Source organism: Botrytis byssoidea, assembly GCF_014898295.1.
Source record: "Botrytis byssoidea strain MUCL 94 chromosome Unknown BBYS_031, whole genome shotgun sequence".
NCBI classification, from domain to species: domain Eukaryota; kingdom Fungi; phylum Ascomycota; class Leotiomycetes; order Helotiales; family Sclerotiniaceae; genus Botrytis; species Botrytis byssoidea.
The window spans coordinates 376,424-397,506 of record NW_024065872.1 but is presented as its reverse complement, the minus strand read 5'-3'; the positions used below and the strand labels follow the sequence as shown (position 1 = coordinate 397,506).

The window sequence follows — 21,083 nt, the reverse complement described above, 5'->3', positions numbered from 1 at the left end:
AGAAGACTGCTCCTCATAGTACAGTTTTTGGACATGTATACTAGTCCATGAACCATTCAACAAGATTGGTGCAGATCCAGACACTTTGAGCTTCCTAGTGTACTTACTTTTCAATTTGTTATCAAATGGTAGACTGATTTCTCATTTTTTGATCCGATCAAGCATAGAAATGAATGAATGGAACATGAAGCACGCATTGAACACACAGAATAATTCAATATCTGAGATATCCATGATAAACCCAGCCAGATTGTTGGAGACTCAGATATCACTGTCCTCGTCATGAACTAGTCACGCCTCAGGAGGCCTAGCTCCTAGATGCAATGTAGTACATGAAATAGTATGAGCTACCCCAGGTTTTTTTTGTCAAAAATAGAAATTTGCGGGTCGCACTTGTCAAGCTAGGCGAACTTGGCGAAGTATATAATTACACGTGATGAGACATTATGTAATTACCTACGGACTTCAACCTCTCAACCTCGGCATTACAGCCTCGCGATATCTTCATGCTTCGAGAGCTTCTTATTAACAGAATTTTCTAACCTTTAACTCCTTTTTCATATCTATCTATAATGTCTGCGGTTATTTACTATGCCATATGAAACACAAATACCGTCAATTTTAATATCTTTCAATATTCATCTGATAATCTCGACATTGGCGTCTCTCTCAACTACAAGCTCATCACAATCGAATCGCGAAGCTGAGGATTGAATTCTCACACGAACTTTAACGAACCCCATGAATGTAACTATCCGCATTGTGTATCAACGTCTGCCATTGCAATCTAAGCTGTTCACTACAGCTTCCACGACCCAAGTAGCCATCCAATAGCTCGCACAGCAAACCTCACCGCGTATCCATAATGTCTTCAGAACCACCCCTCGACCCCTACAAACCCTCCCTATTCGAACTCCTCTCCTCAACCCAACTATCATCTCTACTACCTCCCTCGCTGCATTACCTCCTAACTGTTGCTACCCATCGACATCCACGCCATCTCCTTCCAATCCTCAATTCTTTCCACGAACTCCACGCCCTTCTCTTCCTAGCAATCGAACATCACTACCTAACAACCTATTCCTCCTCCTTCGTCGAGAACTTCTACTCTTTAAAACGCGAACGAGCCTTACCACCTGCAATAGGTTCCTTAAAATTGACTGCCGAAGGCGCCAACTCCAGTTTACGAGAAGCAACAAAACTTACAACAAAAGATGTGTGGAAAAATCTTGCTGTATTGGTCGGAATCCCCTATCTTAAACGCCGCCTCGATGAGTCCGCAGAAATAAATGCACCTCGCGCCCTTCTCGGCGCAAATTACACCCGCATGCCACCAAATCCTACACTCCGCCAACGATTCCTCCATTACTATCGCTGGTTTCTTACTAATGTATATCCCAGCGTCAACGCTGCTTATTATTTCAGCATCCTAGCCTTCAATCTACGCTACCTATTCTCCAACTCAAAATCCGGTTCAGGAGTTTACTCCGACCCCTTTCTCTGGCTTATAGGCACTCGCATCCGAAGATTAAGCCAAGCAGATTTCCAAGCATTTGAAGCCCTTGCAAATGCGCCCTCATCTGCGACACCAGGAGGTAACCTGGGTATAAGAAGTTTGTTGGATCCAAGATTAGCTATGGGAAGATTAGGGGCTGGATTGAAGCTGTTGTTACCAACGAGTATCTTTGCGCTCAAGTTTCTGGAATGGTGGCATGCGAGTGATTTCGCGAGACAATTGTCAAAGAAGGCGACGGAGGGGTTGGAGTTACCACCGCCTATCATTTCATATACACCTTCTGCCACTACCCCATCCAAACCATCAAACTCATCAAAGCCGGAAACCACATCTCCAGCATCTCCAGAAGATAAATCCTCAGAGGAGCCTACGAACCCACCCATCTCGACTCTCACCCATCTCCCAATCTACGTCGTCCCTGCACCGTCTTCCTCAAGCGCCGAGTCTCTAGAGAACTGTCCGATTTGCTTACAAGAAATCACGACCCCAACGGCTTGCCAGACGGGTTATGTATACTGCTATACTTGTATCCATCGTTGGATCGAGGGGGTACATGAGTTACAAGAGACGTTTATGAAAGGAGGGGCAGAGGTCGTAGCGAGTGACGAGAAAGAAGCTGCTAAGGAAAAAGAGAACTATAGGGAAACAAGAGAAGGAAAATGGGAAAGCGGCGCAGGTAGATGTGCGGTGAGTGGAAGGAGGGTATTGGGTGGTGTTGGGGGGTTGAGGAGAGTTCTGGTTTAAGCACGAGGATGCAGATTGGGATGGAACATCGGAGATATGATGAAAGCTGCGATGAGATGATAGCTCTCTCCAAAATTCCGAGATCACATCATACCATACTATTATCCACACTCAGCAAGAGGGGAGACGAAAAATCACAACTAGACGAAATAATGTCCATTTTACCAATTTTTAGAGAGCGAAGCTGGAGCATTTCAAATCGGAGTTTGGATATCATGTCATGTCATGGAACTAATAGCATTTTGGCGTTGTATTTCGATTTCACTTCAACATTTACTTAGATATCACATATACATATATAATGAAACGAAGTCAGCCAAAACTAAATCACCATTTCTCGAATACATGATTGAGAAGGGTTGGCTATATCTTTTTGCTATTCAACTATCATTAAAGAAGAGGCTAGCTAGCTATGTATTATCCATGCATGTGTGATCTAACCTAAGTGAGGAGAAACCGCACTCGCTTCGCAGCACATCGCATCTTATGGTGATCGATTAAAAACCGTGCTGTGTCCTTTGCAGATGATATCACACGGAACTATACTCTCAAGTAAAGAAACCTTTTCGAATAGGAAAAAAAATTAAACCCGTGAGTGAGAAACTTTTAGAATATTATCGTATCGTCACCCCTCGCTCACTAGAAATGTATGAAATCATTTGACCGTAAAAAGTCATGGCCATGAAAGTCGTGTCGTGAATTGCGAGAAACGCAATGCTATCTACCTATCATCGCAAGCAAAAGACTAAATTGTGTCGTGCCTCATACGTGATCGTAAAGTCGTGTTCGAAGTATCGAAAGTCTCTCCGTCCGTTTCTTCATGCCTGTAATTCCATGCTTCAAATTTCCAGTAACTTTTGGTTTTGTGCTCTCAACGGTCCCGCAGCTTCAATTTCCTTTTCATCTCCATTTAAATCCCCCTCAGTTTCCTTCAAAATATTGCCAACAACCTCTTCTCGATATCCCATACTAATGCCCTCCATTCCATCTTCACGTTTAACGAATTCGATGTTGCCCTCTTCATCAACATCCCCTTTACATGCGCATCCGTATTCCTCTCTGAATTCTCTGATACTCATCCCCTCCAACTTGACTAGGGCTTTCCTGGCTGCTCCTACCCTAGCATATCTCATACTTTCGGCAGTAGCAGTTGATACCACCTTATTGTGCACAATGACCCCACAAATCACAACATTCTTTCTACCATCCTCTCCAGGTACTTCCTTACTAACTGGTGCCCAGTCCTCACATCCCATGTTCTTTTGCAAGAAATTTGTAAGAAAAGTGGTTGGGTGCTTATTAGCATAGGTATCATAGATACTCATATCATCAAAGTACCATCTAATATGCATTTCAAAGAACTTCTCTACTTCACCGTAATTGTACTCAGAGTCGACAAAAATGGCACCAATGAATGCTTCTACTATGTCGGGAAGACATTTAGGAGGTTGACGAACGGCAATCCAATAATCACGAGCATAACCATCTTCTTCTTTACCGGCTCTCTTTGCGTCTGCTTTGGCTTGAATGAGAGCTTCATTAATATCTGAGGAGTAATCTGTAATCATTTTTTGAATTTGAGAATCGAGTGTCAATAGATGTTTGTGAAAGCCCAATTTAACACAGAGAGCTCCAAGAAATTGGTTGGATACCATAGCCATCTTGTGCTCAGTGAGCCACTGAGGATCTTTCGTTGGGTGATTGTGGAAAAGGAAGTTGACACATGCCATGTCGAGTAGCGAGTCACCCAAAAACTCGAGACGTTGATAACAAGGAATTTGCTCGTAGATGAATAAGTATGCCGGATGAATGAAAGCTGATCTTAATAGGCGCGGGTATTTAAAATGATATGGATGTTTCGCCTCAATTTGTCTTGCCATATCTATTTGTGCAGCTGTAGCTACAGCAGTTTGCCATTTTGGTTTCTCATACAATTTGTAATAATCAGACCATACAACAGCATTATGGTTATCACTATTGACGACTTCGGTAACGGCACGAACTGCATTATCCATGGATTTGCTTTCGTGATGACTTAGTAAAGCAGCGCCAATCATTGCCTCACAGACATCTGCGACTGACTTATCACCGAGCTTGTGTGTATTCGGTGCCGTTGCTGTCTTTCCTCTTAATAACTCGGGGCCCTCAGGATACCAAGCACGTCGATTGAAGGCTGCTGACCGAATGTATTTGTAAAGCTCAAGTTTCAAAGCCGTGTTGAACAGATTTTTGTTGCAAATCAGACACATACGATCAACATGATAGCGGAATTCGTCACTATCAGGGTTCAGACCGTATAGAGATATTGATGTTCCCATCTTCAAGAAGCAGTCTCCAAGAAACTCCAATCGTTCATAATTATTGCCCATTCCTCTTTGAAAGTTTGCCTGTTCCTCGCCATGCTCTCCAGAATTGTCAGAATCCTTAGTGACAGCTTCTAGCGCAAGATCAGGACGAATGTCAAGATGTAATAAGTCTGTTGCCTCAAGAGCAATGAGATATGATTCAACTCGATGAATAATTGCAGGCAAAAGATAAGCCATTGCAACCACGGTAGTTGGAAGAGGCGATACCTTCAACGGCTCTAAGATAACAAAACACTTCTTTGGTGTCTCGACCTCTCCTCCATCAAACTCATCAAGCAAATTCCTCCGAAGTGAAATGTAGGTTGCTTCAACAACAGGCTGTTCTTCATCAAAAGTTCGTCTCGTTCTAGCTTTTGCCCAGAGACTACAACTATACTCCATGATGTTACTATTGTTTTTCCTAGCTCCCTTCCTGGGGGCCGTGTTTGGTGGGACTGGATCCAATGGTTTGTATTCTTTTGTGATACCAACGGACCATAATTTCCGCGATCCATCAAAGGGATCAGTTATAAATTTGTCTTTGAAATAATCAACGGACTTTCCTAACCATGGCTTGTGCTCCCATGGTTTATTAGCTTGCTTGTTCTCGAATTCTTCGACATATAAAATTGTCTCCCAGTCGATCATTGACATTGGGATTTGTGATTTCCAATCGACAATGGACTTCAGGCAGTTGATAGGAACTATAAAGTAGGGCATACTATCGGGGTCTGGTTTGTAGGCCTTACTGAACACGTCTTGGAACAAACATAGGGTGAATATATTGACCTGGTCAAGCATGTTTCCTTCGAGCGTAATTGAAGAAGCGAGATGTACGCACGAGACCGGAGAGTTTCTTCCTCCCCCGAAATGAAGAACAAATTCTGGAAAATCAGGCAAGGGAGATCTTGTCAACAAGCCCAAGGGTTGAGATGGTCTGTCAAGACTATCTGGAGTTTTAAGAGACAAGACAGTCATATAAAATATGCCTTGATTCCCTTTGAAAGACCACAAAGTTGGTTTAGTCTGCATATCATAAGCTTCTCGCTTTTTTCCATCCACAGCCAAAAGTGCATTTCTCATCATGTGCGCCGATCTTTTGAATGTGGAAAGTAGGTAGTCGTTGATGTACCCTTTCTTGTGCAGAATAACACACGTCTCAAAGGCCGCGGAGCATTTGGCCACTTGTTTGGTTGTTGCTGGTCGACCAATTGCTCCACGTATGGGTGCTTCCTCTGGTAAGATGACCTCGCAAACAAATTGCTTATCAAGAGTTGTGACGACATAATCCACCCGAAGAACCGACTCTGGGGCACGAGGAAGTGAGTCAACGAAGGCGGATAGGACTGTTAAGCTCATTCTGTAAGTAAGTTTTGCATCACTATTCGGAACAGGATAAATTCGGTGGCCTCGTTCCTTCTTGAGGAAGTAATCCATATTGAAATTGTTTCCAGTCAATTTGCGATCTTCTGGAAGAGCAGAAGCGAAAAGCTTTAGTATTTTCTCATGCTTTAAAACCTCTTTGATTGTACGAATCTGTTCCTCGTTGTGGCTCTCTACCATGTGGTAATACCTTGAATTGACGTGCCTTGCACGACCTCTGGATTGAATGTACTGAATGACTGTATTATACAGATCGAATCTGACAACGAGATTACAGTCAGGAATATCGAGTCCTTCTTCAGCAACTGACGTTGCGATAAGGCAGTTGATTTTACCATTGCGAAAATCATGCATGGTAAGAGTTTGTGATCTAAAAGTGATGTGCATTTCCCCGGCCGAAGCAGACGTAGTACCAACCTGTAAGAGTGTTAGGATTTATTTTCAGTGAATAGAATCAGTTACGTACCAGTGGCGCAACCTTCAAAAATGGTGTGCCGGCTTCAGGTGTGGAGAGGAGTGAGGCTAGAAGACGTGCGGTGTATCTCTCTCTGACAAACACAATACACTTGTCATTTGTAGGTCTCTGGAAACGATCTTTGAGGATGCTCAAGAGAGCAACCACTTTGGTAGATAAATTGTTCGAATAGTGGACCTTTGTTGTGAGATCATCAGATAATCTTGATGCAAAGTGGGGTGGCTCGAAAGTGTAATTTTTGACAATGGACTTGGCTTCTTCAAGTTGTTCCTTGCGTTTCTCTAGCACATCAAGCGGCTCTGGGACTCTTTTCTTATGATGCACCTGCTCCGTCTTTGCTTGTAGTTTCTTAGACTCTTCTTCTTGAAGACAGAAAGTCCAGATCTGGTCAACACACCAAGATCCTAGAGTTCTACTAGCTTCTGTCCCAAATACAAACGGCTTCCGAAAGATAGGATTGTCCTTTAGAAGCGGGAGCATTTGAAGATATAAAGAAGTATTAAACTTCGGGCCCAAAGGATCATAAAAGGCAATAGTTTCAGGTTTGCCTTTGATTGAGTATTGCAGCAAGCTGGGATCTTCTGCTGTACATATTTGACTGTGTAACAGACCTTCGAGTTCCTCCGCAGCTTTCTTCACATTATCTCTAGCATCTACAGGCGATGCTGTCATGCCAAATATCTTAGGCAGAGTGAAATCTTTTCCCGTGTCATTGCGATAAAAATCCTTGATAATCCTGGCATAAGGATGATCTTTCTTTGCATGATGAGCTTCATCGAAAATTAGCAGATTTATTTGAGCCATTGTAACAAACGAATGGTGCAAGCATTGACGTAGAATCTCTGCAGTGCAGACAATGACCATGTTCGAATCCATTCGTTTCTTCCACTTTATGTGATCGGACAAATCAGTTCCCGTAAGCCCACAGATCATGTCTGTTGGCTGATTGAGATTGTTTCTGAGTACCGAATGTTGTTGATGACAAAGGGTCACAGAATCAACCTTGTTTTACATGTTAGTGTTGATATATCAAGTATCATGTCAGACTAACCAAGAAGAATGAAACACGATGAGGCTTGCCAATAGCTCTATCTCCAAGCTCTTGGTCTATGATCCAACGAAGCAAGAGAACTGCAATGAATGTTTTGCCAGATCCTGAAAATATTAGCCAGATTGGTAAAGAGAGAATGTTCAAAGAAAAGCTTACCTGTATCAAGCACAGCTATAATATTCTGTTTCTTTGCCTTCTCAAATAATTCAAGCTGATAGTCCCTGGGACTTTCTATAATATGCTGTTTTTCTGCCTGGTCTATCAACCACCGAGTAGACTGAATTGCTTCATCATTCGCGTGTGAGATCTTTTCTGTCTTTGGCTGCTTGGTAGCTTCCTTGAGAAAAACGTCAAATATTGCAGCATTCTTTTGTTTTCGTGCTGAGATACGTTTGATATCGGGAATGGTTTGGTTCGTGTCCTCTTCCTCTTCCTCTTCCCCATCCTCTTCAACAATAGGCAGATTTTTCTGGTTGAAAACTTGGTTATTGTCTTGCACTCCATTGTTCGATTTGAAGTTATCAATGGAAGAGGAAGGTTTATTTTCAACCTGGTTGTGACTTGCTTGAGGGTGCAAAGGCCGTCTAAGTTCTGCGAAAACATCATCGGTTGTTCTCGCAGCAAGTGCAAATGGTGTAGGGGCTTGATTGATTGGGGACAGAATCGCAGAATATTTCTCTAGAGATGTTGGATCAAGCTGCAAAGGAACATTTTCAGGAGTTTGGTCTCCAGAGTCTACTGGTATAACGACGGGAGAACCTGCCTCATTCTTTCTGGGGAGTAAAGAGATTTCAGGATCTGGCATCTTAGAGCTTTGAGCTGGATTGTGGGTGGCTCTTGCGGTCTGCTGTGTAGTAATCAAGTCGATGACCTGTTGAGGACCAGTTAGCCAGTATGGAGAGCCTAAATAGACAGAACTAACCGTCGTTGCAACCACATCCGTATCCGCAGTCCCAGCAAGGAGAGGCTTATCGAAGGTATCAGCTTGAGCCATACCTGTTCTTGAAGCCTTTTGAAAGCCTTCACCCTGGTGTGTATCTATGATAGTTGGTTTGAGTATCTTTGGGTCAAAAATTCTTGGATTTTCGATCAAAGAAGCTCGATTCCCCTTCAAGCCTCCTGTTGTGCGGGGTATACTTGAAGAAGGAAAAGGATTCAATGATAAGAAGGCGGATGAACCGAAATTCAGTTTTGAGGCGTGAATTTGGAGATTTTGGGATTTTGGGATTTCCTCTTTTAGCAAATTCTGTTTTGGGGGGGTGAATTGAATAAGATCAGGACTCGAAGATGTTGAAGACTCCTCTAGTAAGCTTGTTTCGGACAATGGTATAGTCGTGTTAGCAATTGGTGCGGAGAGGCCTTGCCCTAAATTAGTGAAAGATTGTTGCGCAAATAAACTCGAAGCTTGAAATGGATGAGAGGATTTATTAAAGAGTGGCCTCTCTGGCGTTCTTAAAGGAGGTCCAAAGATAAATTCCGGTTTGCTATCAAGTAAAAAAGGGGGAGAACTTTTGGCATCACCTTGATTGCCTTTTGAAGATAGGGAAGCCTTGTTGAGATAACCACTGTTGACATCTACTATAGCATTTCCATTGCCATGTGCAGAAGGTATTTTTTCCCGAAAGGTACACTGGATGACGGAAGAAGACAAGGCTTTAGGTGAATCGACAGGAACAATATCATCAAATGATAAAAGATCCTCTTGATCTGAAGGAGTTATGTCTTTTCTTTCTGCTTGTTGATTTCCATTAGTTTCCATTGTTAATACCAGAAGCAAACACTATTAGTGTAAATTGTTTGACGTTACATTCATGCACCTCTTCCAGGGCATGCTGCAGGGTGGGATGAGGTCTACAGTACAACACTGGCAGGCAGAAGTCAAAATGAAGAAATGAAGAACAAGAGAAAGGAATTGAGGCAGGAAACGCGCAATTACACTTTGAAGGAATGAGAAAGAGGTTTGTCAAGATGCAATGAATATTTTCAGAGCGTTGAGAGGTGAGAGAAACTGAATTCTTGTTATCTGGTTATGATATTGTGAAGAAGTGAATTTTCCCTCCACCAACCGGAGTTTCATCTGACAGGAGGAGATCAACGGCAATAATAAGAAAGACTTTTTGCTGCCAATAAGTTTCTCATCATCTGTGGGGCGTCGTTCGCCTGTGCTCCTGCTGGTGGCTGAAATATGCTCAAGATCTTTCCCGATTTAGAAATAATGAAGATATATAGATTTTAGAGAAGAATTATAAGGAAAGTCCATGTGAATTCGTTTTTGATGTCAATGAAACTATATCTTGAGTTTACCTAGGGTGTCTACTTTGGTACCTAGTAGATTTACTTACCTATTGTGGAGAATTTATCATAGGCCCACCGGTCTGCCGAATCTGGTCTGATCGGGAAGGCGGTCTGCTATTATCTATTGGAGGCGGCCGCATTTCTCCAGCAATTTTGGGCTTTACAGCTAATCCCCCACCACAACATCACACTGTTGCCCTGACGCTCTCCCAAATTATTCATCATATACCTAGTATCTTTCAACTACCCCCAAATCTGTATATATCCTTCGAATTGCTTTGAAAATGGCAGATACTTCTCTCAAAACCCTCTTCAATTCAGCAGAGCGCCAAAGACTTGCTATTGAATCATCATGGGATACAAATACAGAAAAATACCAGGAAGATGTTGCGAAGGCGCTCACTGCATACCAAGAGTGTCGGCAGCTTGCAGATAGACTTGCATTATTCAGCCCAAACGAAACTTTGGAGGATATCAATTCTAGTGATATACAGTATGTTCATACGCGTTAATATATGGCAGCAAGCTAATGATCCTGTTTAGATATTTGGTCATTCCTTACAGGATCGCAGATTTGGGTCAACGACTTTCCACAAATACTAGTGATCGAAAAGTAATTTTGCAAGAGGCCAAAAAATGTTATGAAGCATTTTTAACTCAACTAGGATATTATGAGATGCTATCTACTGCAGAAAAGAAGTTGTATGCTGAATATCAAGAATCGCCATCTACGTTCTCGACCATTTCCACCACAGATCCAACAGCAAGAAGGAATGCAAAAATCGCAAATTTTAAGATGGAGAAGGAACTCAAAAAGAAGCTGGATGTATGTGTCTTCGGCCCACACTGGGTTTATTCTTTGCCGAGCAGCCTTCAAACGAATCTTCTGATTTGGTGCAACATGCTAACAACCTCAGTTTCTGGCAGCAAATCCAGCCTATCTACAAAACGATGAAGATGTCGTTCGCGAATTAGAAATTGCCAAACTATCCTTGTGTTCGCATAATGCCTTTCAATCACTCGAATCCATCAACCGCGAACTTGAGATCCTGGCTATGGCACCTGTGGGACCACAAGTTCCCCAAGGCCAGCAATCAGATGACAGAGACCGAATAGGAGGTTTACGCGGACCAGACGCAGGATACTCGGATCGCTTGGACATGAGAGATATTACTACAAATAACAAAGGGCCAATCTTGAGTACTGGAGGAAAGCCATTGCGGCCATTTACGCTACTAGAAAGTAGACAAGCATTACAAAAGGGTGTATTCAGGCCAGGGCATAATTTACCGACCATGACAATAGATGAATACCTGGAAGAAGAGAGAGCGAGGGGTGGTATAATTGAAGGTGGTGGAGAGGCAAGTGGTATTATACCTGAGATTGATCCTGATGATTTTGAGAAAATGGACGAGGAGACCGAAAAGGCTAGAAGGTGGGATGAATTTACAGAGGATAATCCAAAGTAAGTTGAAGCTTCTTCCAGTTATAGGAATGGATACTAATGATGTTTCTAGGGGCGCTGGAAATACCTTAAATAGAGGATAGACTAATGATTAATGAATAATGTGATACCAGTCAAGCTGGGCGTCAATAACTTTGTTTCCATCTTATTACCAGACGGAGATATTGGTAACATTTGCATCTGCAGTCGGTTTGCAGTCACATCCAGTTCCGACAAAAGATCCCGCCAATAGATTACCGCAAATACCCTACTTGTCATGAATTAGGTAGTTGATGATAACTCTGTGGACAGAAATTTACCAAAGAGTGATTATAATAAAAGAAGAGCAGTTGATAAAGCATTATAGATGCTTGATTGATTCTGCAGCGCTATAAATCCGCATTTATCTATCCAATGAGATCTCGTTGGAGCAGAACAATGTTTGATAGGCGGCTGCTAGCCCGCGGATAAAGGTTGGATAGTATCTTCAAAGACAATTCTTTTTAGGTATTGATAGCCTTCGAACACCTTCCAATGCAGGGTACCATTACATCTAGGTATTCTCACCTATACCCATCCGTGGTTCCTTGCTTTCCAATACAATATTGGAGGTCCAGTTCCTGACCAAAATATTCAGATAAATTTGAAGCATTCGATCCTTAGACGATTAGTAATATGTTTGTGTTTTCGGTAGGTAAGTGTATTCAACTGCAAAGCCTGTCATCACGGAACCTCGTCATCACATCACGTGTCGTTGCTCATTCGCCGGTCAGAAAGCTTACCACATTTCGTGTAACCTTGGGCATCTATCTCAGCCTGCCATCTTCACCGCGGCCCCTTAACATTCGTCTACCATTGCCATCGTCCTCGCATGTGCATTCGCTGATCAGACTAGACAACTATCCTATGTGTTGGACAAATGCTGACCACACAGATCAAGGAAAACTCCAGGAGTGCAGTGGTGAGCTGTTCATTTAATTCATGGGCACTCACTAGAGCTCAAGTATTGTGTGTCTGCTTCAATTATGTTTCAAAACTATAGGATGCATTCTTGATCCTCAAATTTTTAACGATAAGCTAACCAATAGGAATCACTACCGAACACGACGGTACTCGGCAGACATCTAATAAGACCTAAATAAAAGCTCCCGCCACTGGGCAACATTGTAGGCTGAGCTAAGGTCGACGGTAGATCACCTCCACGACGACTGTGATGTTGGTTGCGAGCAATTCAACGATCGCACGGAGAAAACCTCATTCCACAGACCATTATCATTTATTTATATCTGCCAAAGGAAGCATAAAAAGGAAAGAGGATTAGCACCTACAATTTCATGATGCGCTGCATTACCAATAAAGGCCTCCTGTCATTAAGTATCCCCCTGGTTGACGTCAAAGGCGTCAGTCAATAGCCTTACACTGTAGTAACGGCAAAACTTGGTCAACCACGGGAGACTGGAAGGCTATCATACGATAATAGAGTAGATTGGTTCAAATGGGATGCATTCAACTTTAACCCCGCCTTAATTATTCAAGGATTCAATAACGCACATAAGAACCAACATTTGCTCGTGTATGGCAGTCCTACCATTTGTTGTATCGTACCTCAAATACAACCCTTGTCGAAAGAAAAGGAAGAAATCTGCTGCGGTCACTCATTTTCCATCCATCCCAATGACTGGGAATAATGTGTGTGATGTAACCTCAGTGCCAGAAATGAACATGCGCATGCGATTCCATCCGAATTTATTGTCCTGCTCCGTATAATGTTGAGCACCCACCTCAACACCAACAGCCGCGACTTGCCCTCGACGTTCAACGTTTCTTGCTGGTTGCATACTTTTACTTCTCGTATTTGATATTATCTCACCATCTCGCACACCACTTCATAGATTTGGTTTGTGGCTTTATCAAATGGAAGTGCTACACATGCTGACAGCTGTTTATCAAAGCGAATGTTTCGAGTAGATTGTCGCGTTTGTTTTCTGATAGAATCGTTCCTACCGCTATCGGAAAGCATTTCAAGTGCGAATACCGAGATTCATTATTTGTAAGAGAAAGTGATACGATAGCCAATTGCAAGGTATTGTAGTGCTTACCATAATGCATTGGGGTATCACAACTTCACAAGCAATCTAACACGCTCTAGACACGCAAGCAATTGAAGCAATCAAACTACTGCAGCCAGAAATAATAAGGTTACAGTGCAGACCCACCCCGTATCCACCCACCACGTTTATTCCTTATTCCTTTTTCGTTCGTCTCATTACGCCTCTATTCCTTATTCGTTGCTATTACGAGGATGCATGATTGGCATTTTTAATTCCCCCCACTGAGATTAACCCTTTCGAAAGATTGACAGGGCATTTCTCTCGTATCTTGTTGATAAAGAATCTCTTTTTACTGGCTGATGAGACTAATAATGGATCATCGGTCGGTCACAACGTGGGGGGTGTTGAAAGATCATTGATGGGGGTGACTGAAGCCTGAGCCGTAAGCGCTTGTGGGGATACTGGAGAGGAACCATCAACTCGGGAGGGAGGGTAAGAGTGGAGAATTTGCCAAGCATGGTCTAAGGTGGATGTCACTCTCTTAGTGCACGACGCACAGCTTGAAGATGGTGTGCCGCAGGATCGAATGATATATGTGGGTGCGCCGGTTGAAATTAGTTCGATTTTCATGGTTCAAAATCCTTTCATACTTCTGTTGCTTTACAACGCTCATGTTTGTCACGTATAAGCAGAGTGAATGAGCTGCGAGAATACAATCGAGCAACTACAAACCTTGGAAGCTGATGATACGATATTGATCGATAGACGGAAGTTATATCAATGGCGAACCAGATATATGCTCTTCCACAAACATGTCCAACATCAACTACACCATTATCACAACCCAGAGTCAGACGCTCTCGTGCGAGTAAACCGAAGGTCAAGACTGGCTGTTTGACTTGCAAGTATGTTCACCGCCACTCTCATCCAAATTATGTTCATTCATACTTTTCAAGGCGATATACTGAGCATATTTCAGATCAAGAAGAGTCAAATGCGATGAGGCAAAACCAGGTTGTATGCGATGTGTACGATTTGGACACAAATGCGAAGGTTACGCTTATCTTCAGAGATCCAGTGTGAAGCCCACTGTTGGAACCAACATCGCGCCACGAACGCTGATACCAAGAACTGGATATCTGCCCATAAGTCCCGCTACTTCCCCCACTTCTGTGGCTTCCACGACCTCTTCTATCTTATCACGGCTAGAATGTTCCGTTTCTCCACCCTCGGCATGGAGAGATCAAAGTGCTGAAGCATGTTTTCGAAATTTTGTGAGAGAGATTACGGGAAGTTCAGGTCACTTTGAAGTTTGGTGGGGTCTCATATTCTCTGGATGTCAATCTTCGTCGCTCGTTTTTGATGCTGTACACATGATTGGATCTCTCGACTTACGACCGAAAAATCGGGGTGTTCATATAGGAACTTTTAGACACATGGCTACTTACCACGAATATTGCAATACGAAATGTTTGACGAAAAAGAGAACAGTACCATTTTCGGAGGGCTTGGGAATAGGCGCAGGAATCATTGATATCGACGTGGAAAGCAGAACAACACTCATTACCCATCTACTTTCTAATATGTTGGCTAGTGGTAACGAGGTCATCAGCCATGAAAGAGCCTCGACCATGTACTTGGGACTGCGAGCACTCCGTGAGTGGGTAGTCAGAACATATATTCCTCAAGGTGGCCGTCTCGGGTCGATGTCGGAAACTGCTTGTTTGAAATGTTTTAGTCGTCTGGAATCCAGAATTTTACGATACGCGGATGCGAAACCAGAACACGAAAGAAGGACGAGTCTAGGAGAACCAGATATTGAAATGATGCCGGGCCGATTCTCGAATCTCACAGAGGCGAAGAATGATTTGGAAAGGGTTATGGTTAAAAGTATGGAGTGGTTGGCTTCGACTCTTAAACGACATGATTTTTCAGCATGTTACAATGGGCAGGACAGTAATTCTCGCGAAAATGGATTATTCTTTGATATTGATCCTAAATTTGAGGAGGAGAAAAGAACAATAAGGGAATATGAGCGCTGGAATCGATCTTTCTCGCCTCTATACGAGGACCGCCAAAAGAGATGCCAGTCCAATGATAAATTTCACTGTGATAAAGATTCGGATTTGTTAATGGCATATTTGTTAAGAATGAATTGGCTTTCCGGATACATTCTTATCGCCTCATCTAACCACCTCAATAGTCTTGACGTTGTTGGGGGAAAATTTGCAACACAATTACAAGAGCTAAAAGAAATTGCTAAAATACTACGCTCCACTCCAAGTTGGAGAAAAACTCTAGAGGAAAACGGAGATTTCGAACTTGCGACTGTGATTCCATCCATGGTTGTGGGATGGGAGATTCGAGATCGAGATTTAAGACGAATTGCAGTGTCGATGTTGTTGAAGGCGGGAAAGTATGATTATTTGAGTGGGAGGGAGGTAAGAGGATTTTCTGGAGCAGTGGGGAAAGTTATGGAGAGATTGGTGGAGATAGAAGAGGATAGGCCGGAAGTGGATAGAGTGTTAGAGGAGGGTGCATCATTGGCTGAGGAGACTAAGTGTAGGAATATTGAAATGGGATGGGATGCAGCGGCGAGAGTGGCGTTTATGAGGTGTTGCAAGGGAAACCCGAGGGGATTGGGGCTCCCGGGATTTGAGGGGAGGAGAGAGATTATTGTCCAATGTTAGTTGGGAGGATGAATGTATTGGATAGGATGGAATTGCTATTGATGAAAGATTGAGATAAGTGTGAAGATTTAAAATGTTATAATGGATGGGGTGGGATGGAATGGGATAGGCGTTAGATATCATGGGAAAGGGGAATATATGATTTATCACGAAGACTCACTTCAACACTCATAGGTCGGCTATCAGCCAAGGAATCACATTTAGACTTCCCCGAACGAATTTTGCTGTGTGGAAATTTTCACTTGCTTGCACATTTTATCAATAGGTACCTACTTAGATACATACATCCAATTCTACGATATACCATTCTGACAAGTACATCTAATTAATATGAATCCACACATTTATTTCCATTTCTAGACCCATCACCAATCCTAATCCAAATCCACATTCAACGAAGAGAATCCGGTAAAAATCGAGTTGTCTTTCAGTCGGACAATTAACCCAATTGAGGCTCAACTAATAATGACAGCTACTCACTCGGTCGCAATCATCAAACACGCTATGTATAATTGACAGGCTTATGATGGACCCTATAAACCGCCCCAGCTCAGACCGCTGTGGGCCTACCTGTGGCTTGTGACCGGATAGCCCTCTATACTAATGGTTACCTAGGTTTGGATATCCCTGTGCTAAACTAACTAGCTAGCCTAGTCTAGCTTACCCCGCCTTATCACGTTGTAGCTTGACTCTTTGGATGGATGGTGAGAAAGAAGGCTTACCCTTTGTTTTTATTTTCAAATGGTGTGGAATGGATTAGAGTCCAGTTTATTCATTCACTCTTGTTGATTTTGCTGTGAAGTTGTGAAATTATACTTTATTCGAAATTTTTGATCTCTGACCTCTTTTTGTTTGATTTATTGGCTGGCATATGTTCAACTAGACGTCGTTTTGAGGAGGCGGTCGTGTTGTTGCCTAAATTTGCATAGTTATATCTATCTTTTGCCTCAGCCTTGCTGATTTCGTACTCCTACCACGTATTTGGATTCGTGTACTGGACTTTCGAATACCTTGGACTGGAGAGTTGAACTGATAATTCATATTCCCGTCATCTCCTATCGTTCTGAAGAGCCGGTCTGGTGGTTGCCTAGATCTACATTTATCTCCTCAGCCTTATTGATTCCCTGCTCTCACCACACATTCGGATCCAAGTATCATCTCGTAACTTCAGTTGGACGATCAAGTCAACAAGTTTACTCTCGTTCATACAGGTTCTCTCCTCAATAGGACTATGGAAGCTTCCGGATCCAAGAATAACAGATCTCCTCCTGGAGAAATCATCTGGAATGCTTCGGATGACATGTTCGAGTTCTCCGATAGGGAAATTGAAAATGTTGATTCGAAAAAGTCAGTGATGAAACAATCAATCACTATTGAATCTTGTGAAGGCTTAAAGCTTCCCGGGGAAATAGAAAATATGGAAAGGAAAGACGAAGAAGAAACTCCACTGATGACATTCAATGATGGATATCAAAGTGTTGGTCAAAAAGGTGGTCCAAGTTTAAATGATGGTGCGTATCTTTGAGTAGATCATACTTCATATCTGTCTGGCCTAATAAACTTTGATTCTATACTAACTCAATATCGTCAAATAGTGCGACCCCATTTGACTTCAGAGTGGGGGCAAGCCGGTGAGCAACAACGCAAAGCTCGACAAGAGCTCAATGAAAGATATCACAATGCAGTCGAGTACAGCAAATCGCTTCTGGATGAAGGCGATACTCTAGTTTACGTCTCATATCCTGGAGGCATTACTTTCTACGACTTCAAGGGAGAACCACAACCATACAGAATTTATCGAGTCAGTAGTCACAAATTAAAGGCACTTGGTTCGGCAAAATTCTCTCGGATGTTTGAAGAACGACCACAACATTGGGCGAGAAAGAGAAAGGGTCTTCTACATTATCTTCCAGAAAGTATCAAATATGTACTTGACCTTACACCACTAGAAGAAGGTGACGAGGCAGTCGAATTGGTATCAGAGTTATCCTGCTCGGCAGGAATTAGGAATTGGTACTTGGCCGAGAAGCGATGTGGTGTCGAAAAGCATCTGGTTGCTGGCGATGATGATATTCCTGGACCTGCCATTGTCCCAGCTAAGACTGCTGAACAATTTGGATTAAAAGTCCCCGTGGACGGCTACATAGCCTTCCTATCTTCGCAGTCGAGGATGAACTCGCCTGTCAATGATAAATTTGTCTTTACATCTTTGGGTCGTACGGTACCTAAAGACGATACTTTTGTTTGTGACAAGTCTGTCCAAGATTCGAATATGCAAAGAGCGATCAAGAATAGCCTGGAAGATGGTCATTTGTTTATTGGGCCTTCGGGAAGTGACCCGGTGGGAACTGCTCATCATGACTCTACCGAAGTAGTGGGGTCAAAGAAAAGGGTCTTAGATTATTGTCCGATCCGACATCGATTTGGAGTCGAAAATCTTCTTATGATCATTCAAGGTAAAGCACCTAAACTGGATTCGGCGCCAAAAGTATGGACGTTGTTTGTTTTGGCAAAGTATTATGAATGTACAAGCGCAGTGGTAAGAGATCATTCCTTCATTTCCACATTTTTAAGTCTAACTTCATTTCAGATTGACTATATAACCTCGTGGATCATGAATGGAAATAATTACAAGTTCCTCGAAGTTCTTCCTGAAGCTAGTATAAACATTGGGTTTGGCTTGAAATCACCTATGATTACAAGAGCTGCGTTCTCAATTCTTGTTTCTGAAGAAGCGCTCAATGTTGCTTCGAGAACCTTTTGTGAAGGTCTTGGTAGACGAGCAGAGTACAAGTATCTTCGACCTCGTGAAGAACTTGATGAAGATTTGTGGAACGTTATTCAACATGCCAGTCAAGACTTCTGCGATCGTGTTCAAAAAAAGATCACCGATTTGTTGGATGAAAGAATGGCTTGGTTTTTGGAACTTCCAGAGTACAGAAAAATATGCAAGTTTGAAGACTATTGCTATAGGAAAAAAGATAAGAGCAAGAAAGACGAAGCCATCTATGAGCGAAGAAAGACGGTTATTCAGCAGTTACTTATCAATCTTCGTCGATTTGTTCGAGGGAAAATTATTACTTGTTTCAATCAAGGACTAGAAGTCTTTGAGATCACTATGGCAAGTTTAAGTCAACGCGAAGCTCAATGGGAAGTGCATGCAGCTTCAGGAAATGAATCAAATGAGGGTCCAGATCCAAATTACATTTACAACGGTCTTGGGGATCGTGAAAGAGTCTTACTACCACATTTCTGGCGTCGTCTTCGAGATGTCTATTGGGAGGATGATTTTGAGAGCCCTAAACTCAACTCATATAATCCGCAGCTAATTCGTTCGGGCAAAAGTCTTGTGGATAGGGATAATCTGCGCGTAACAAATACTTCTCACCTTGAGATTTACGTCAACGACTTTAATCGTGAGGTCAACCTCGCGGTTGATAATGAGAATTACAATTCATCATCACCCCCGAACCCCTTGCCTACTATCCCACCGGCTGAAACGAAGAGCCTAGATGAAGAGAGACCTAATTATGCATTTATGAGTGCATACAACCAAGACCATGCATATCACCAGGCACGTCTAGCAAGTATTAGAGCATTGGAACTTGAGCTTGCCGAATTCGGTGAGAAAACAGATGACGCAGCATCAATATCCTCCGTCTCAACTGACGCTTCGACCAAGCCATTACTCGATCTACCTTTGCGCACGAAAGAGAATAGAGTTGCGGTCGAAAATAGAAAGGATGAATGTGATATTGATGCCCAGCCGGGGCCTTCAACCGGGGCAAGAGAGAAGTCGAAGAATTCTGCACCGAAGGTTCTCGAGAACTTCTTGCAGCATATGGGACATAAATCACTCGATGACTACAAATCATACAGAGCCGCTCCGCTCACAGGTATCTCGCACCCAAAGGTGGAAAGCAACTCCCCTATTTTATCGAAAGATACCCCAAACTTTACCTTCGCCAATACATCCACGCCCTTCTCCGCCAACTCTAACCCTTATCAACTAAGCGAATCCCCTCACAACTTCAAACTCTGTTGCTTCCTTGACGAACTCAAATTTTACATGGACCATATTTGTCAGTCCATGCTCTCCAAATCAGACGGATCGGAAAACTACATGCTGACGGATACATTACTCTCTTTGACCGATAAAGAGTGGCAGTATTTACCGCTTTGGGCAGGGGGGAATGATGATGGCAGTGGTGGTGTGACGAGTACGGATTTACCGCCCGCCTACTATGCTAATGTGGAAGGATTGACGCCGGGAGTTATGTATAAAGGGGCTAGTGGATTTGTGGGGGTAGGAACAGGAATGGGAAGTGAGAGGAATAGCAGTTTGGATGCTAAGCATGGGAGTGCGAGGACTGCGACGGAAATTGGAGCGGGGAGTCGAGCGGGGAGTCAAGTTGGTATAGTGGGTGATGATGATGGTGAAGGTGATACGGGAAGTCTCTTCTCGGCAGGAAGTTATGATATGGCTGCTATGACGCCCATGGGTAGCGGAAGTGAAAGTGAGTTCGAAATTGTAAGCTCTGGAGAAGATGAAGGGTTAGAGAGTGGTGATGATTTTACGGCTGATGGGGATAGTGTTAGTATTAGTGAGAGGGAGATGTCTGATGGTGAGTCTGATGAAGAGGATAGAGAGAATGGGAAGGAAAAGGGGAAGGGAAAAGAGATAAAGGATGAGAATGAAGATGGTGGGGAGGATGATATGGATTGGATGAATCAAGAAGATTCGGAAATGGAAGATGATTGGGACCGTTCTTTTACTGATTTGTAGAGTTTATTGGAGTAGCGTTGGCTAGGGTAGATTTGGAAATGACGGAACAATGAAATAACGATGGCTTGGAATGGGAGAGGGGAAAAAAGCGGGGAATTAGGTAACAATGATTTAACGAGATATACGATATTATTCAGTGAAGATGTGAAGATGTGAAGTTTACCGCGATCTATACTTCGCGTTAGATATCGATGAGTACAACTATCTATCTTGGAATTCCAGTATGACTAGAGTACCGAGAATCATACTTTCTTTATCGTGCAGTCTCATGACATGCCAACTTGATGAGCGCACACATTCGCG

The 21,083-nt window shown here is 42.9% G+C and overlaps 5 protein-coding genes across 5 annotated transcripts; 4 read left to right on the top strand and 1 right to left on the bottom strand.

Moving 5' to 3' along the window:
- Nucleotides 1-865: 865 nt before the first annotated feature.
- Nucleotides 866-2,260, top strand: EAE97_010918 (uncharacterized protein; the record flags this gene model as incomplete). Its single annotated transcript, XM_038881433.1, has 1 exon — nucleotides 866-2,260. One exon carries the CDS (start codon nucleotides 866-868, stop codon nucleotides 2,258-2,260), a length of 1,395 nt encoding a protein of 464 aa, XP_038727823.1.
- An 839-nt stretch (nucleotides 2,261-3,099) lies between these two features.
- Nucleotides 3,100-9,273, bottom strand: EAE97_010917 (uncharacterized protein; the record flags this gene model as incomplete). The annotated part of the gene is made up of 5 exons (XM_038881432.1): nucleotides 3,100-6,405; nucleotides 6,455-7,465; nucleotides 7,515-7,618; nucleotides 7,671-8,385; nucleotides 8,437-9,273. The coding sequence occupies 5 exons, from the start codon at nucleotides 9,271-9,273 to the stop codon at nucleotides 3,100-3,102; spliced, it is 5,973 nt and encodes a 1,990-aa protein (XP_038727822.1).
- Nucleotides 9,274-10,093: 820 nt separating this feature from the next.
- Nucleotides 10,094-11,357, top strand: EAE97_010916 (uncharacterized protein; the record flags this gene model as incomplete). Its single annotated transcript, XM_038881431.1, has 4 exons — nucleotides 10,094-10,302; nucleotides 10,353-10,635; nucleotides 10,727-11,274; nucleotides 11,327-11,357. 4 exons carry the CDS (start codon nucleotides 10,094-10,096, stop codon nucleotides 11,355-11,357), a joined length of 1,071 nt encoding a protein of 356 aa, XP_038727821.1.
- Nucleotides 11,358-14,084: 2,727 nt separating this feature from the next.
- EAE97_010915 (uncharacterized protein) lies at nucleotides 14,085-15,994 on the top strand (the record flags this gene model as incomplete). Its single annotated transcript, XM_038881430.1, has 2 exons — nucleotides 14,085-14,209; nucleotides 14,284-15,994. 2 exons carry the CDS (start codon nucleotides 14,085-14,087, stop codon nucleotides 15,992-15,994), a joined length of 1,836 nt encoding a protein of 611 aa, XP_038727820.1.
- A 1,231-nt stretch (nucleotides 15,995-17,225) lies between these two features.
- On the top strand, nucleotides 17,226-20,780 carry EAE97_010914 (uncharacterized protein; the record flags this gene model as incomplete). The annotated part of the gene is made up of 3 exons (XM_038881429.1): nucleotides 17,226-17,505; nucleotides 17,590-18,533; nucleotides 18,585-20,780. 3 exons carry the CDS (start codon nucleotides 17,226-17,228, stop codon nucleotides 20,778-20,780), a joined length of 3,420 nt encoding a protein of 1,139 aa, XP_038727819.1.
- Between the last annotated feature and the right edge of the window lie 303 nt (nucleotides 20,781-21,083).